General features: G+C 47.1%; 1 protein-coding gene across 3 annotated transcripts in view; it reads left to right on the plus strand.

The window, feature by feature from the left end:
* LOC147101507 (1-phosphatidylinositol 4,5-bisphosphate phosphodiesterase delta-3-like) overlaps positions 1 to 18,627 on the plus strand; it is a 275,280-nt gene that overhangs the window by 127,415 nt on the left and 129,238 nt on the right. For all 3 annotated transcript variants that reach the window (XM_085966655.1, XM_085966656.1, XM_085966657.1), the window contains exon 5: positions 6,376 to 6,601. In XM_085966655.1, the coding sequence (XP_085822781.1) occupies positions 6,376 to 6,601 (226 nt within the window). The remainder of the gene's footprint in view (positions 1 to 6,375; positions 6,602 to 18,627) is intronic.

An 18,627-nucleotide genomic window follows, 5' to 3' on the forward strand; every position in this document is an offset into this window, starting at 1 on the left:
TGATTAGGGTGGAGTGATTAGGGTGGAGTGATTAGGGTGGAGTGATTAGACTGGAGTGATTAGACTGGAGTGATTAGACTGGTGTGATTAGGGTGGAGTGATTAGACTGGAGTGATTAGACTGGAGTGATTAGGGTGGAGTGATTCGGCTGGAGTGATTAGACTGGAGTGATTAGGGTGGAGTGATTAGGCTGGAGTGATTAGGGTGGAGTGATTAGGCTGGAGTGATTAGGGTGGAGTGATTAGCCTGGAGTGATTAGTCTGGAGTGATTAGACTGGAGTGATTAGGGTGGAGTGATTAGTCTGGAGTGATTAGTCTGGAGTGATTAAGCTGGAGTGATTAGACTGGAGTGATTAGGCTGGAGTGATTAGACTGGAGTGATTAGTCTGGAGTGATTAGACTGGAGTGATTAGACTGGAGTGATTAGACTGGAGTGATTAGGGTGGAGTGATTAGGCTGGAGTGATTAGACTGGAGTGATTAGACTGGAGTGATTAGACTGGAGTGATTAGACTGGAGTGATTTGACTGGAGTGATTAGACTGGAGTGGTTAGGCTGGAGTGATTAGACTGGAGTGATTAGGCTGGAGTGATTTGACTGGAGTGATTAGGGTGGAGTGATTAGACTGGAGTGATTAGACTGGAGTGATTAGACTGGAGTGATTAGGGTGGAGTGATTAGGCTGGAGTGATTAGACTGGAGTGATTAGACTGGAGTGATTAGACTGGAGTGATTAGACTGGATTGATTAGGGTGGAGTGATTAGACTGGAGTGATTCGGCTGGAGTGATTAGGCTGGAGTGATTAGACTGGAGTGATTAGACTGGAGTGATTAGACTGGAGTGATTAGGGTGGAGTGATTAGGCTGGAGTGATTAGACTGGAGTGATTAGACTGGAGTGATTGGACTGGAGTGATTAGACTGGAGTGATTAGACTGGAGTGATTAGGGTGGAGTGATTAGGCTGGAGTGATTAGACTGGAGTGATTAGACTGGAGTGATTAGGGTGGAGTGATTAGACTGGAGTGATTAGGCTGGAGTGATTAGGCTGGAGTGATTAGACTGGAGTGATTAGACTGGAGTGATTAGGGTGGAGTGATTAGACTGGAGTGATTAGACTGGAGTGATTAGGCTGGAGTGATTAGTCTGGAGTGATTAGGCTGGAGTGATTAGGCTGGAGTGATTAGGGTGGAGTGATTAGACTGGAGTGATTAGGGTGGAGTGATTAGACTGGAGTGATTAGGCTGGAGTGATTAGACTGGAGTGATTAGACTGGAGTGATTAGACTGGAGTGATTAGGCTGGAGTGATTAGACTGGAGTGATTAGACTGGAGTGATTAGGGTGGAGTGATTAGACTGGAGTGATTAGGGTGGAGTGATTAGGGTGGAGTGATTAGGCTGGAGTGATTAGACTGGAGTCATTAGACTGGAGTGATTAGGGTGGAGTGATTAGACTGGAGTGATTAGACTGGTGTGATTAGGGTGGAGTGATTAGACTGGAGTGATTAGACTGGAGTGATTAGGCTGGAGTGATTAGGGTGGAGTGATTAGACTGGAGTGATTAGGCTGGAGTGATTAGGCTGGAGTGATTAGGGTGGTGTGATTAGGGTGGAGTGATTAGGGTGGAGTGATTAGGCTGGAGTGATTAGACTGGAGTGATTAGACTGCAGTGATTAGACTGGAGTGATTAGGGTGGAGTGATTAGACTGGAGTGATTAGGGTGGAGTGATTAGGGTGGAGTGATTAGGCTGGAGTGATTAGACTGGAGTGATTAGACTGGAGTGATTAGGGTGGAGTGATTAGACTGGAGTGATTAGACTGGTGTGATTAGGGTGGAGTGATTAGACTGGAGTGATTAGACTGGAGTGATTAGACTGGAGTGATTAGACTGGAGTGATTAGACTGCAGTGATTAGACTGGAGTGATTAGGGTGGAGTGATTAGGCTGGAGTGATTAGACTGGAGTGATTAGACTGGAGTGATTAGACTGGAGTGATTAGACTGGAGTGATTAGACTGGTGTGATTAGACTGGAGTGATTAGACTGGAGTGATTAGACTGGAGTGATTAGACTGGAGTGATTAGACTGGAGTGATTAGGGTGGAGTGATTAGACTGGAGTGATTAGGCTGGAGTGATTAGGCTGGAGTGATTAGACTGGAGTGATTAGGCTGGAGTGATTAGACTGGAGTGATTAGGCTGGTGTGATTAGGGTGGAGTGATTAGACTGGAGTGATTAGACTGGAGTGATTAGACGAGTGATTAGACTGGAGTGATTAGACGAGTGATTAGACTGGAGTGATTAGGGTGGAGTGATTCGGCTGGAGTGATTAGACTGGAGTGATTAGACTGGAGTGATTAGGGTGGAGTGATTAGGGTGGAGTGATTAGACTGGAGTGATTAGGGTGGAGTGATTAGACTGGAGTGATTAGACTGGAGTGATTAGACTGGAGTGATTAGGGTGGAGTGATTAGACTGGAGTGATTAGGCTGGAGTGATTAGGGTGGAGTGATTAGGCTGGAGTGAATAGACTGGAGTGATTCGTCTGGAGTGATTAGACTGGAGTGATTAGGGTGGAGTGATTAGACTGGAGTGATTAGACTGGAGTGATTAGGCTGGAGTGATTAGGCTGGAGTGAATAGACTGGAGTGATTAGTCTGGAGTGATTAGGCTGGAGTGATTAGACTGGAGTGATTAGACTGGAGTGATTAGACTGGAGTGATTAGGCTGGAGTGATTAGACTGGAGCGATTAGGCTGGAGTGATTAGGCTGGAGTGATTAGACTGGAGTGATTAGACTGGAGCGATTAGACTGGAGTGATTAGACTGGAGTGATTAGGCTGGAGTGATTAGACTGGAGTGATTAGACTGGAGCGATTAGGCTGGAGTGATTAGACTGGAGTGATTAGACTGGAGTGATTAGACTGGAGTGATTAGGGTGGAGTGATTAGACTGGAGTGATTAGACTGGAGTGATTAGACTGGAGTGATTAGGCTGGAGTGATTAGACTGGAGTGATTAGACTGGAGTGATTAGACTGGAGTGATTAGACTGGAGTGATTAGGCTGGAGTGATTAGACTGGAGTGATTAGACTGGAGCGATTAGGCTGGAGTGAATAGACTGGAGTGATTAGTCTGGAGTGATTAGACTGGAGTGATTAGGGTGGAGTGATTAGACTGGAGTGATTAGACTGGAGTGATTAGGCTGGAGTGATTAGGCTGGAGTGAATAGACTGGAGTGATTAGTCTGGAGTGATTAGGCTGGAGTGATTAGACTGGAGTGATTAGACTGGAGTGATTAGACTGGAGTGATTAGGCTGGAGTGATTAGACTGGAGTGATTAGACTGGAGCGATTAGGCTGGAGTGATTAGACTGGAGTGAATAGACTGGAGTGATTAGACTGGAGTGATTAGGCTGGAGTGATTAGGCTGGAGTGATTAGACTGGAGTGAATAGACTGGAGTGATTAGACTGGAGCGATTAGGCTGGAGTGATTAGACTGGAGTGAATAGACTGGAGTGATTAGACTGGAGTGATTAGGCTGGAGTGATTAGGCTGGAGTGATTAGACTGGAGTGATTAGACTGGAGTGATTAGGCTGGAGTGATTAGGCTGGAGTGATTAGACTGCAGTGAATAGACTGGAGTGATTAGACTGGAGTGATTAGGCTGGAGTGATTAGTCTGGAGTGATTAGACTGGAGTGATTAGACTGGAGTGATTAGACTGGAGTGATTAGGGTGGAGTGATTAGGCTGGAGTGATTAGACTGGAGTGATTAGACTGGAGTGATTAGACTGGAGTGATTAGGCTGGAGTGATTAGACTGGAGTGATTAGGGTGGAGTGATTAGACTGGAGTGATTAGACGAGTGATTAGACTGGAGTGATTAGGGTGGAGTGATTAGACTGGAGTGATTAGACTGGAGTGATTAGACTGGAGTGATTAGACTGCAGTGATTAGGGTGGAGTGATTAGGGTGGAGTGATTAGACTGGTGTGATTAGGGTGGAGTGATTAGGCTGGAGTGATTAGACTGGAGTGATTAGACTGGAGTGATTAGACTGGAGTGATTAGGGTGGAGTGATTAGGGTGGAGTGATTAGACTGGAGTGATTAGACTGGAGTGATTAGACTGGTGTGATTAGGGTGGAGTGATTAGACTGGAGTGATTAGACTGGAGTGATTAGAGTGGTGTGATTAGGGTGGAGTGATTAGGCTGGAGTGATTAGGCTGGAGTGATTAGACTGGAGTGATTAGACTGGAGTGATTCGGGTGGAGTGATTAGGCTGGAGTGATTAGGGTGGAGTGATTAGGCTGGAGTGATTAGGGTGGAGTGATTAGCCTGGAGTGATTAGTCTGGAGTGATTAGGGTGGAGTGATTAGGCTGGAGTGATTAGACTGGAGTGATTAGACTGGAGTGATTAGACTGGAGTGGTTAGGCTGGAGTGATTAGACTGGAGTGATTAGGCTGGAGTGATTAGACTGGAGTGATTAGGGTGGAGTGATTAGACTGGAGTGATTAGACTGGAGTGATTAGACTGGAGTGATTAGGGTGGAGTGATTAGGCTGGAGTGATTAGACTGGAGTGATTAGACTGGAGTGATTAGACTGGAGTGATTAGGCTGGAGTGATTAGACTGGAGTGATTAGACTGGAGTGATTAGGGTGGAGTGATTAGACTGGAGTGATTAGGCTGGAGTGATTAGACTGGAGTGATTAGACTGGAGTGATTAGACTGGAGTGATTAGGGTGGAGTGATTAGACTGGAGTGATTAGACTGGAGTGATTAGACTGGAGTGATTTGACTGGAGTGATTAGACTGGAGTGATTAGACTGGAGTGATTAGGGTGGAGTGATTAGGGTGGAGTGATGAGACTGGAGTGATTAGACTGGAGTGATTAGGCTGGAGTGATTAGACTGGAGTGATTAGACTGGAGTGATTAGGCTGGAGTGATTAGGCTGGAGTGATTAGGGTGGAGTGATGAGACTGGAGTGATTAGGCTGGAGTGATTAGACTGGAGTGATTAGACTGGAGTGATTAGACTGGAGTGATTAGGGTGGAGTGATTAGACTGGAGTGATTAGACTGGAGTGATTAGACTGGAGTGATTTGACTGGAGTGATTAGACTGGAGTGATTAGACTGGAGTGATTAGGGTGGAGTGATTAGGGTGGAGTGATGAGACTGGAGTGATTAGACTGGAGTGATTAGGCTGGAGTGATTAGACTGGAGTGATTAGACTGGAGTGATTAGGCTGGAGTGATTAGGCTGGAGTGATTAGGGTGGAGTGATGAGACTGGAGTGATGAGACTGGAGTGATTAGACTGGAGTGATTAGACTGGAGTGATTAGTGTGGAGTGATGAGACTGGAGTGATTAGACTGGAGTGATTAGACTGGAGTGATTAGGCTGGAGTGATTAGACTGGAGTGATTGGACTGGAGTGATTCGGGTGGAGTGATGAGACTGGAGTGATTAGACTGGAGTGATTAGACTGGAGTGATTAGACTGGAGTGATTAGGGTGAAGTGATTGGGCTGGAGTGATTAGACTGGAGTGATTAGGCTGGAGTGATTAGGCTGGAGTGAATAGACTGGAGTGATCCTCTTTTGGTACAGACTGGAGTGATTAGACTGGAGTGATTAGGGTGAAGTGATTGGGCTGGAGTGATTGGGCTGGAGTAATTAGGGTGGAGTGATTAGGCTGGAGTGATTAGGCTGGAGTGATTAGGGTGGAGTGATTAGGCTGGAGTGATTAGCATTATTCTTATGGATGGGAGCCACAAGATTTGCTGAGAGGCAGGACCTTGTCCTTATGAGTAGATCTGTCAGGGTAACGAGCCAGTCTCAACTGACAACACAATTATCTGCATCTTGGTTACCCAATCCCTCCACTTGGGTTAGAGCGCCAGGCTGATGATCAAACGCTCTGCTGATGTTAATCCTCGGGACCAGGGAAAGATCTTCTCCAGCCACAAACACACATATACACTCACTCACACTCACTCACACACACACACTCACTCACACACTCACACACACACACACTCACTCACACACACACACACACTCACTCACTCACTCACTCTCTCACACACACACACACACACACACACACACTCACTCACTCACTCACTCTCACACACACACTCACACACTAACTCGCACACTCACACTCAAACATGCACACTCACACTTACACACATACACAAATACACAAACACACACACTCACACACACTTGCGCACTCTCATACACACACACCCTCACACTCACTAACAAACACGCACACTCAGACACACACACACATTCTCACAGTCAATGTGCAGAGGGAACATTTCAGGTTTTAGTAATGGTTGGATAAATCTAACTGATTTCCCCGTTTCCTCTTTCAGCAATGTGACAAGTCCAAAACAAATAAGTTGGAAGAGCACGAGATTGAGGAGTTCTGCAGGTTCCTGATGCAGCGGCCGGAGTTGGAGGAGATCTTTAACTATTACTCGGGAGAGGACCAGATCCTGACTGTCAGTGAGATGAGGAATTTCTTAAAGGAACAGAATGAAATTGCCACTGATGAAAATGTGGTGACGATAATATACAAATTCGAGCTGAATGAAACAGGTATGGAAAATGTTCATCTTTAGGTTGCCTACAGCGGGCTCACATCTGTACAGCTGTTTATAATAACACTTGGGTTTATGTAGTACTTGTCTTGTCAAAACCTCTCAAAGTGAATATTGTGTGAAGTGCAGCATCTGTTTCCATGTCGATGTTCTGCATCAATAGCATCTCAGCAACAGCCTGGAGATGGATGACCTGTCTGTTTTTAAGTGATCACTTTAAGGGCGACAGTTGGCCACGAGGACTCTCTGTTCACCTTCACCATGCACCCAAACCTCCAGAGCATGCAGATAGCTTAACATCTCATCTGACATCACAGCACTCCCTCAGTACTGTACCGGACTGTACGCTAGCATAGCGCTCCAACCTGCAACTTTCTTAACTGCAGTCATAGGTGCTACCAACTGAACCAGCATGATATGGTAGTCTCCAAGTGATGTTAGTGTAAATAATGAATTGCCTGGCAGCCTAAATCCTCCTAGTTTCTACTGTCAGGGGGCAAGTGATCTGCAAATGAATAATTGGCACCAATGGCATTAGGTGACCATCTCACTGGACATATGGTGATACTGGTGTAAGGTAGATGGTGTCAGCTTTTCCCTCTTCTAGCCCATCCCCTGATGAAGGCAACAGTCCCATCTAGTAACGCAACCAAAAACTGCCCCAACTCGTCAGACGCTGGTTATTTCTGAGGGTAAAGCGCCCATGGCACCCAACCCTGCAAAGTCCACTTGGAAACGAGCTCAGCTGCACGTGCCCTCTGCTTGACTCATTCATTGAACACTGGCATGCCGATGCCTCTTAGCACAGCCGTGTCCATTTGAAAGTCAGTACAAGCACCAGCTGGGTGTTCCTGAAACTTTGCAGCGTGGAAGGAGGCCATTCGGCCTGCCGTGTGTGTACTGGCACCTAAAAGAGGCATGCACTTAAACCCATTCCCCAGCCCTTTCCCCGTAGCTTTTAACATTTCTCTTATTAAATATTTATCCACCTCCCTTTTAAAAGCACTTCTGGATTCTGTTTTCCCCACTAGTGTAGAGTGAAGATTAAGAATGGGCAAATCCCTTTTCCACAGTGTTTGCTTTTGATTTGTGCAAATCCAGGAACATTCCTGCCTCTCCCAATTCATCCTGTGTGAGGAAGGCCACACCTCCTTCTAATGGCCTCCATCTCTCGACACAGACAGGACCCCGTGGTTCTACGTATTTGAATAAATAGTAATCTTTGCATTTACATAGCACCATATCACATTGAAACATCTCAGAGTGCCTCACACAGTGAGTGTCAAAGTGTAGTGACTGTTATGGAAACAAGCATTATGGGTGCAGTTTTACCCTAACCCACTCTAATACCCCGGCCTGTGTTGAAGTCAGTGGACAGTGTAGTGTATGTAACTGTTCTACCTTTAAGGGAACTATTGTATGTAACCGTCCCCCTTTAAGAGAACTATTTTAGGTGTGGCACTATTTGATCTTGGCTGCTGTATACTGTAATACCGACGGTGACCACACATATAAGTGCTGTGTCAGGATTTATTGGGCAGATTCGCCCTGACCTTCGAATAGTAAAGTCCTGTTAAAGTTACTCTTGTAGTCTGTGTATTAATTCGTCATAATACCTACAGACTTTACAGTGGCGACGAGTTCGATCTTACCCTGCGGCAACAATACTGCCGAAGCAGTTAACGAGCGTCGAGAAGAGGCACCCGCCCTCGTCGTTCTGCTGAGAGAAAACTCGAGTCTGCAGAGCAAGGAAGAAGGAAGAATTCAGACACGAAGCCTTCCATCAGCAACAGGCACTGATTGTCCCTTCTGCCACGGTGGTGAGTGAGCCGATCAGCACGAGAAGCAAGTCGGCCACGGTGACTGTGAGTAAAGGGAAAATAAAAAAATAAACGGAGGATAAGGGCGGTGAACTCGACCACGGTTGGGGGAAAGGAGCCGGACAGAAGTCGGGCCCAGAGGCGCTGAGACTGGGGCAGCGTGGAGCACGGAAGCCGCGGTACAAGCGGGCTGGGAGACGCAATGGCGTCGTGAGACAGCTAGACCGCGACCGGCGAAAAAGGCCGGGCAGCTACCGAGGCCACGAGGCGCTGCGACCGGGATCGTAAGGCGCAGGAAGATATAAAAATAAATAAATCGCGGAGAACTCAGCCGCAGCCGGGGAGGAAAGCACCGGACTGCGAGAGGGCTGGGAGGAGCGATTGGAAGCCGCTGAGGGAGAGACAGAGCCCGAGCGAGCGGGAGAGACAGAGCCCGAGCGAGGGAGACTGAGCGAGATCCAGCCCGCGGCTGGAACTGTTCGCCGTCAACGGGTTGTCCCCAGCGCCAGTTGCCCTGCCGAGAAAAGGGAACAAAGAACGCACTAAAGCCGACGCGCAGGCTGCGAACCCCGAAAGCCAGCGGTCGTCGCCCGAGGGAAAAAGCTTACCCTCCCGCCAGGAGAAGACAAGCGCGGGAAACCGCCATTTTGCCAGTAGGCGGGGAAGGAGACAAGCGCGGGAAACCGCCATTTTGGAAAAAAAAAAGTTAAAGTCAAATTTCGTTGTTGTTCCTCAGGAAGAGGGGGAAGATGCCTAAGCGTGGTAACATCAACGGTTTCGATTCCGATGTGGAAGATTGGACCACGTATGTAGAACGCATCGAGATATATTGTAAGGTCAATAAGATAGCAAATTATGATAAATCTCTAACCTTACTAAACTCAATGGGTGCGAAGACATACGGGTTATTGAAGCATCTTCTATCACCAGCTAAACCGGCGGATCAGTCTTTCGCTTATATTGTTGCTGTCCTGAAGGATCATTTGAACCCCGCACCGCTGATGTTAGCGGAACGATCTAAATTTTACGTGAGAACGCAACTAAAAGAGGAAAGCAACGCAGAGTACCTGGTTGAACTGCGTAGACTAGCAAAATACTGCCAGTTTGGGGTAAATCTGTCAGAGGCACTGAGAGACAAGTTCGTGTGCGGAATGTCGAAGGAAGGAACACAAAAACGACTGCTCGAAGAGAACGATCTTACACTTGAGAAGGCTGTCCTTATTGCAGCATCGCACGAAGCCGCCGCGAAAGGCACGGCGGAAATGCAGCGGAAGACAGCGGTACTCAGTGTGGATCAAATGACTTCGGGTACAACGAAATGTTATCGTTGTGGGAAGACAACACACGACCAGAACCAATGCTGGTTTAAAAACCAGGAATGTAGGAAATGTGGCAAGCCTGGTCACATAGCTAAAGTATACCGGTCAGGAAAGAAGACCAGCAATAATAAGTCACCGCAGAAGAAGTACAGAAAGGTACATAAGGTGACTGGGAAGAGTACAGATGAACAGAATTCGGATTCCGACTCCAACAGCAAGGAACTGGGTAGTCTGAGGATTCACAATGTGAGTAAAGAAGCTGACCGACAAACTATCTGGGTCACACTACAGATTGCAAAAGTCCAAGTGAAAATGGAAGTGGACACCGGACCGGCGTTGACGGTCATGAATAAGCAAGATTACAGAAAGTTGTTCAAACATATTCCCCTACGGGATACGGAGATAGTATTGCAGACATACACGGGGCATAAAGTATACCCCATCGGAAAGATAAAAGTCAAGGTGAGACACAAGGGCAAAGATCACCGTGGAATGGACATGTATGTGCTACCCGAGGGAGGTCCACCACTTCTGGGACGGGAGTGGATCAGGAAAATAAAGATAGACTGGCACTCACTAAACACAATGACGGTAGATGCCGAAAAGGAAGATGTCAAACCTGAACGGTTGTCCAGAATATTGGACGAAGCTAAAGAGGCATTCCAGCAAGGACTGGGAACACTGAGAGGAATTCAGGCAAAAATCAAGATTGCAGAACATGCAAGCCCAAAATTTTTCAAAGCCAGATCGGTACCTTACGCGATACGACCTGCTGTGGAGGCAGAACTGGAAGAGCTTGAACGTTCAGGGGTACTGTCTAAGGTGGACTGGAGTGAGTGGGCCACGCCCATTGTTCCCATCATGAAGTCTCCATCGAGTAACAAGCCAGGGGGACCGGGAAAGGTCCGCATCTGCGGAGACTTCAAGATCACAGTTAATCCGGTGCTTCACACGGTACAATACCCGCTTCCGCGGATTGAGGATATCTTTGCTTCATTGTCTGGCGGGAAACACTTCACCAAGGTAGACCGGCCCAAGCATACTTACAGATGGAAGTCGAGGAAGAGTCGCGCCAGTATCTCACAATCAACACGCACAGAGGCTTGTATCGATATAATAGACTGGTTTTCGGAGTAGCTTCGGCTCCAGCAATTTGGCAGAGGGCCATGGAGCAGGTCTTACAGGGTATCCCAAGCACGCAGTGTTACTTGGACGATATCCTGATTACGGGGGAAGACGAGGAAGAACACCTCACAAATTTGAAACTGGTGCTCACCAGGTTGAAGGAATATGGCCTTCGAGTTAATCGCCAGAAATGTGAGTTCTTCCAGAAACGGATCTCGTACTGCGGTCATGTCATTGACCAAGAGGGGCTGCACAAGTCACCTGACAAGATCGAAGCTGTTGTGAAGGCCCCCGCGCCGGAAAATGTATCACAGTTGAGATCGTTTCTGGGGTTGATAAATTATTACCACAAATTTCTGCCAAATCTATCCATGGTGCTGCACCCGCTGAATGCTCTGTTGCGGAAAGAAGTACCATGGAAGTGGAGCGAGGACTGTAAGAAGGCCTTTCGCAGAAGCAAGGCGTTGATTACCTCTGAGGAAGTGTTGGCTCATTTCAACCCAATGTTACCTCTTCGGCTGGCGTGTGATGCTTCCCCTTATGTATTGGAGCAGTACTTTCACACAAGTTACCAAATGGCTCGGAAAGGCCAGTCGCATTTGCGTCCCGATCATTGACCTCCGCTGAGCGAAATTATGCTCAGATAGATAGGGAGGCTCTCAGCCTTGTGTGGGGAGTAAAGAAATTCAACCATTACCTGCAGGGCAAGAAGTTCACATTGCTGACAGACCACCAGCCGTTGGTGTCCATATTCAATCCTAACAAGGCCGTTTCCACTATGACAGCGCAGAGGCTACAGAGGTGGTCCGTGTTACTAGGGGCACACCAATATGACATCGAATACATAAGGTCCAAACAGCATGGAAATGCTGATGGGTTATCACGCCTACCGTTGCCAGTAGTAGAAGAGGCGGCTACAGTGGACCCAGTAGAGATGTTCCACTCATCCATAGTGGAATGTCTACCAGTAACAAATTCGATGATCGAAAATGAAACAAGAAATGACCCGACTCTCTCACGAGTCTACGATTTAACGGTGGAGGGATGGCCAGCACATGGCGAACCGATGCTGCCAGCATTTTCACAAAGAAGAGAACAGCTGTCAGTGTGCTGAGGAACCTTGATGTGTGGATCTAGAGTGGTGATTCCACCCAAACTTCAGCATAAAGTGCTAAAGGAGCTTCACGAGGGGCATCTGGGTGGAGTGAAAATGAAGAACCTAGCAAGAGCGTTTGTGTGGTGGCCAGGTATTGATGGAGACATCGAAGAAATAACCAAGAGCTGTCTAGGATGCCAGAAGGTCCAAAACGCGCCACCACAAGCTCCTCTGCATCCATGGGAGTGGCCCTCATCTCCATGGCAAAGGGTACACATCGACTTTGCTGGTCCATTTATGGACTCAATGTTTTTAATCGCGGTGGATGCACACTCCAAGTGGCCGGAGGTAATAAAGATGTCCTCCACCACCACGGAAAGAACCATCACAGTATTAAGGACCATATTTGCCAGGAATGGGCTGCCGGAACAGATCTGTTCTGATAATGGACCGCAATTTGTGTCCGAAGAATTCAGGAAGTTCTTAAAAGGCAATGGGGTCAAGCACTACACGTCAGCCCCATACCATCCCGCCACCAATGGATTAGCTGAAAGGTTTGTCCAGACCTTCAAGAAGGCCATAAAGGCCATGGGTAACGAAGACATAAACCTACAACATAAGGTAGATAACTTCTTGTTGGCGTACAGGAATGCAACACATGCGGTCACAAACCAAACTCCCGCCATGATGTTTTTCAATAGAAGACTAAGATGCCGGCTGGATTTGCTAAAGCCAAACGTCAGAAGGGACGTAGAGAACCGGCAATTTCAGGGCATGAATGAAAGGCCAACTAGATCCTTTCAGATAGGTCAACAAGTTTTGGCCCGAGACTACCGTACCGAGAAATGGCAGCCTGGAACGATTGGGAAAAGGCTAGGACCGCTGATGTATACAGTGGACATTAGTGAAAGCATAATAAGGCGCCATGTTGACCAGATCATAGAGTCATCCACAAAGGGCCAATCTACACCACAACTTTACACGTCTAATGTTGAAGCAGAGATACCCAGAGCACCTACCTCCGATCCGGTAATACTGGATTCAGATGAACCTGACACTGTCTTTCAACCCGAATCGACCTTGCCAGAAGAACCTACGACTCCACCGAAAACTACTACACCACCGAGGCGTTATCCGGACAGAGTCAGGAAGCCTCCAGAGAGACTGAATCTGTGAACTGTTTTGCATAAGTTGTATATATGTTATGATGTTATGTTTAATGGGGGAATAAGTATGTTGTAAGCTAAAAAGGGAGGATTGTAGTGTATGTAACTGTTCTACCTTTAAGAGAACTATTGTATGTAACCGTCCCCCTTTAAGAGAACTATTTTAGGTGTGGCACTATTTGATCTTGGCTGCTGTATACTGTAATACCGACGGTGACCACACCGGTATATAAGTGCTGTGTCAGGATTTATTGGGCAGATTCGCCCTGACCTTCGAATAGTAAAGTCCTGTTAAAGTTACTCTTGTAGTCTGTGTATTAATTCGTCATAATACCTACAGACTTTACAGACAGTAATATTGAGCAGGGTGATCCACCCGATCCAGTGTGATTACCCCCTACACGACATTACATTGCATTAGCGCCTTGGGACGTTTCACTACGTTAAAGGCGCTGTATAAATGCAAATTGTTGTTGTTGTTGTTGTGTCCTGCTCCAACCCAAACAGCAATGAGATGAATGACCAGTTATTTGTTCTTTTTCTGGTACTGGTTGAAGGGGGAATGTTGACCCGGGCAATGTATTAAAGGTACTTTTTTGTGGCTCAATAGGTAACACTCCTGCCTGTGAGTCAGAAGGTTGTGGATTCAAGTCCTACAACAGAGTCTTGAGCGTAAAATCCAGGCTGACACTCTCAGTGCAGTGAAACATTAGCAGACGTCGAGACAGTCTGATTAACCCTTTCCTTACAGTCACCCCTTTGTTGGCTTTTTTTTTGAGCACAAAAATCTAGGCTGACACTCCAGTGCAATACTGAGGGAGTGCTGCACTGTCGAAGGTGCCGTCTTGTGGATGAGACATTAAACTCTCAGGTGGGCGTAAAAGATCCCAATGCACTATTTTGAAGAAGAACAGGGGAGTTATCCCCGGTGTCCTGGCCAATATTTATCCCTCAACCAACATCACTAAAAAGACAGATTATCTGGACTTTGTCACCTTGCTGTTTGTGGGAGCTTGCTGTGCGCAAATTGGCTGCTGCGTTGCCTACATTACAACAGTGACCCCAGTTCAAAAAGTACTTCATTGGCTGTAAAGCGCTTTGGGACATCCTAAGGTGGTGAAAGGCGCTGGAGAAATGCAAGTCTTTTTTTTAAAGTATTTAAGGCCACCACTAAAAATGATTTTATCAGCATCATGTATCTATCTCGATCTATACCGTTACACAGATCTCTACCCATTTGTTTTACATAGCATCAGAAATATAATGAGTATCATTATACATTGGATGGCAAACAAGGTGTAAAAATCTATTTCTCCCCGTGTACTTCTGTTTATCAAAAAGTCATCACCTGGATTTAGTGGATCCTCCAGATAACTCACTCTTAGAGTCATAGAGTTTTACAGCGCAGAAAGAGGCCCTTCGGCCCATCGTGTCTGCGCCGTCCATCAATCCCTGTCCAGTCTAATCCCATTTTCCAGCATTTGGTCCATAGCCTTGTATGCAATGGCATTTCAAGTGCCCATCCAAATGCTTCTTGAATGTTGTGAGGGTTCCTGCCTCTACCACCCTTTCAGGCAGTGAGTTCCAGCTTCCAACCACCCTCTGGGTGAAAAAGTTCCTCCTCAAATCCCCTCTAAATCTCCTGCCCCTTACCCTGAATCTATGCCCCCTTGTTATTGACCCCCCTACTAAGGGGAAAAGTTCCTCTTTATCTACCCTATCTATGCCCCTCATCATTTTGTACACCTCAATCAGGTCCCCCCTCAGCCTCCTTTGCTCCAAGGAAAACAACCCCAGCCTGTTTAGTCTTTCTTCATAGCTGAGGCGCTCCATCCCAGGTAACATCCTGGTGAATCTTCTCTGCACCCTCTCCAAAGCAATCACATCCTTCCTATAGTGAGGCGACCAGAACTGCACACAGTACTCCAGCTGTGGCCTCACCAGCATTTTGTACAGCTCCATCATAACCTCCCTGCTCTTATATTCTATGCCTCTGCTAATGAAGGCAAGTATCCCATATGCCTTTTTAACCACCTTATCTACCTGTTCCGCTGCCTTCAGGGATCTATGTACATGTACACCAAGGTCCCTCTGACCCTCTGTACTTCCTAGGGTCCTACCACTCATTGTGTATTCCCTTGCCTTATTTGTCCGTCCAAAATGCATCACCTCGCACTTTTCCGGGTTAAATTCTCTTATCCATATCGAGGATGATTTTGATTTGCTGATCCTGTTTCCTGCCTGTTAACTGTTCTCATTTTAGTGTCAATCTGGGAGAATCCATCCCAAATTTGGGAATTTCTAATTTTATACCTAATTGAATTTCCATCCCTCTGATTGGTACCATTTTGGAGACAGGCCGGTGATACGAGGGGAAATGTATCAGTTTCCCATCACTGCTGCATATCAGGGCACAGGAAGAGCCCGCAGGTATTGGTGACCTTCACTGGAGCACGTTGTAGAGAGCTCGCAGCTCCGCATCCTCTCTCTCTGCCTGCTCCAAACCCAGTACGTTTGGTGCAGAAGCTGGCTGTGCCCTTCTAGTTACTGCTGCGATTTTAATGCAGTGTTCCAGTTCTCTCCCCCCTCGAGCACCGTGACGTGTCAGTCCGCCAAACTATCCTTACTTTCGGTGTGAGGGGCACGTTTGCCGTGCCCCTTCACCTTACACAGCATGACTGGAGAGTCACGCTGATCGACCAGGTCAGTCACGTACCACAGAAGTGTCTGATGCACAATCGGGAGATCTGTCCAATAAATTTAAGCCAAAGGGTAGATAGTCTGTAAGAGAGTTGTACAGCCAAGCTGCATCTGATAACAGGCTAATAGGACCCTCCGGGAAGAGTTCGAGGGCTCGTGCCACTGGGCCGAGTGATTGCTTAATTTTATTCGCCTTGAAAATGTAGTATAGAAAATGGAAAATGCTAACACTGGACTCCACAGTCAAGGAGCAAAAGACACATTAGTTAAGGATGTCAGTACAATCACGTGAGCGCTTTTTTTGAAGTGGTGGGATTGTGGATGACAGCAGAGTCCACGGCAATAACTCCAGTGTGTGTACCAACTGCAAAGAAAGAGACTGTTCAGGCTCTAGCCTTCAAAGAGCACAGTCCTGGAATTCTGAGCTTGAGTGGTCCAGGCCACTGGAACAAATACCGAGGGGAACGATTCATGTTGACAAAATACAAGTGATGTGCACCAAGGGAAACTTCAGAATGGTGTGTGACGGTGGATGAGAGGTGAGAGGAGCCTAAATCAGGGCAAGCGATAACTCGCCTGCTCTCTCCATGTGGGAACTTGCTGCCTCGCCGGAGGAAGCTGAGGATCTCACCTTGAACTCAAATAATGCCAGCTCAGGTCAGAATGAACTGATTTCCATGCAGTAACTGAGCGGTGTTAAATACAAGATTTGTACAGCGATGATTAGTGAGGGGCTCATCGGGGTAGAAATTGGTCGTGGGCCCTGCCCGATATTCAGCACTGTTGACTTCAATAGAAGCGCATATCGAGCGGGGGTATATCAGGCGGCCAGATTGATACCGCCCACTTTGTGTTAACGCCCAAGACGAATTTCTATCCCATCGACGTGTATTCCCAACAATTAATAAAGTGGACCACTAACTAAAGCCTCAACTGCAACAGAACTGTGTGACGGGTGCCCTTATCTAAGGGGGCCATGTGCCTGCAAGGCCCAGTACTTGAGTTTCCCTTTAAGCCAATGCAATGATTCCTGTTGTTGAACTTCAAATCCCACAATGCCTTGATGTGTTGGGCACTGGGAAGTCACAGAAAGAGCTCAGAATGAAGACGCTCCAGATTAAATCATTCCATTGTTGGCAGAAACAGACAAACGCCATGAAAGAGCAGCCTGACATAGGAAACATTGGCAGTCACAGCAGCTAAAAATGATTCATTCATTTGGAAAAAAAACCACAAGCTGATGATTAAGAGCAGTGGAAATATTTAACAGATGAGTCCCAACAACCAGGGAGCATTCCGGGCGAGGAGTGAATAGAGCCAAGTGACGGAAATGGAGAAAAATAGAGTAAAGACTAAAGAGAGGGGAGAAATCATAGTGAGTCATAGAGTTTTACAGCACAGAAAGAGGCCCTTCAGCCCATCGTGTCTGCGCCGTCCATCAATCCCTGTCCAGTCTAATCCCATTTTCCAGCACTTGGTCCGTAGCCTTGTATGCAATGGCATTTCAAGTGCTCATCCAAATGCTTCTTGAATGTTGTGAGGGTTCCTGCCTCTACCACCCTTTCAGGCAGTGAGTTCCAGATTCCAACCACCCTCTGGGTGAAAAAGTTCCTCCTCAAATCTCCTCTAAATCTCCTGCCCCTTACCCTGAATCTATGCCCCCTTGTTATTGACCCCCCTACTAAGGGGAAAAGTTCCTCTTTATCTACCCTATCTATGCCCCTCATCATTTTGTACACCTCAATCAGGTCCCCCCTCAGCCTCCTTTGCTCCAAGGAAAACAACCCCAGCCTGTTTAGTCTTTCTTCATAGCTGAGGCGCTCCATCCCAGGTAACATCCTGGTGAATCTTCTCTGCACCCTCTCCAAAGCAATCACATCCTTCCTATAGTGAGGCGACCAGAACTGCACACAGTACTCCAGCTGTGGCCTCACCAGCGTTTTGTACAGCTCCATCATAACCTCCCTGCTCTTTTATTCTATGCCTCGGCTAATGAAGGCAAGTATCCCATATGCCTTTTTAACCACCTTATCTACCTGTTCCGCTGCCTTCAGGGATCTATGTACATGTACACCAAGGTCCCTCTGACCCTCTGTACTTCCTAGGGTCCTACCACTCATTGTGTATTCCCTTGCCTTATTTGTCCGTCCAAAATGCATCACCTCGCACTTTTCAGGGTTAAATTCCATTTGCCACTTTTCCGCCCATCTGACCAACCCGTTTATATCGTCCTGTAGCCTGAGGCTTTCCTCCTCGCAATTTACCACCCCACCAATTTTCATGTCATCTGCGAACTTACTGATCACACCTTTTACATTCTCATCCAAATCATTTATGTAGATCACAAACAGCAAGGGACCCAGCACTGATCCCTGAGGTACCCCACTGAACACAGGCTTCCAGTCACAAAAGCAACCTTCGACCGTCACCCTCTGCCTCCTGCCACTCAGCCAGTTTAGGATCCAATGCGCCAAGGCACCCTGGATCCCATGGGCTCTTACCTTCTTGACCAGTCTCCTATGCGGGACTTTGTCAAAAGCTTTACTGAAGTCCATGTAAACCACATCCACAGCATTTCCCTCATCCACACACCTAGTCACCCCCTCGAAAAATTCAATCAGATTGGTCAGATATGATTTACCCTTGACAAAGCCATGCTGACTATCCCCGATTAATCCTTGCCTCTCCAAGTGGTGACTAATTTTGTCCCTCAGAATTTTTTCCAATAATTTCCCTACCACAGATGTTAGGCTCACTGGCCTGTAATTCCCTGGTTTATCCCTGCTACCCTTCTTGAA

The sequence above is a fragment of the Somniosus microcephalus genome, chromosome 24 (genome assembly GCF_052327205.1).
Source record: "Somniosus microcephalus isolate GS21.2 chromosome 24, FLI_Smic_1.0, whole genome shotgun sequence".
In the NCBI taxonomy this organism is placed as follows: domain Eukaryota; kingdom Metazoa; phylum Chordata; class Chondrichthyes; order Squaliformes; family Somniosidae; genus Somniosus; species Somniosus microcephalus.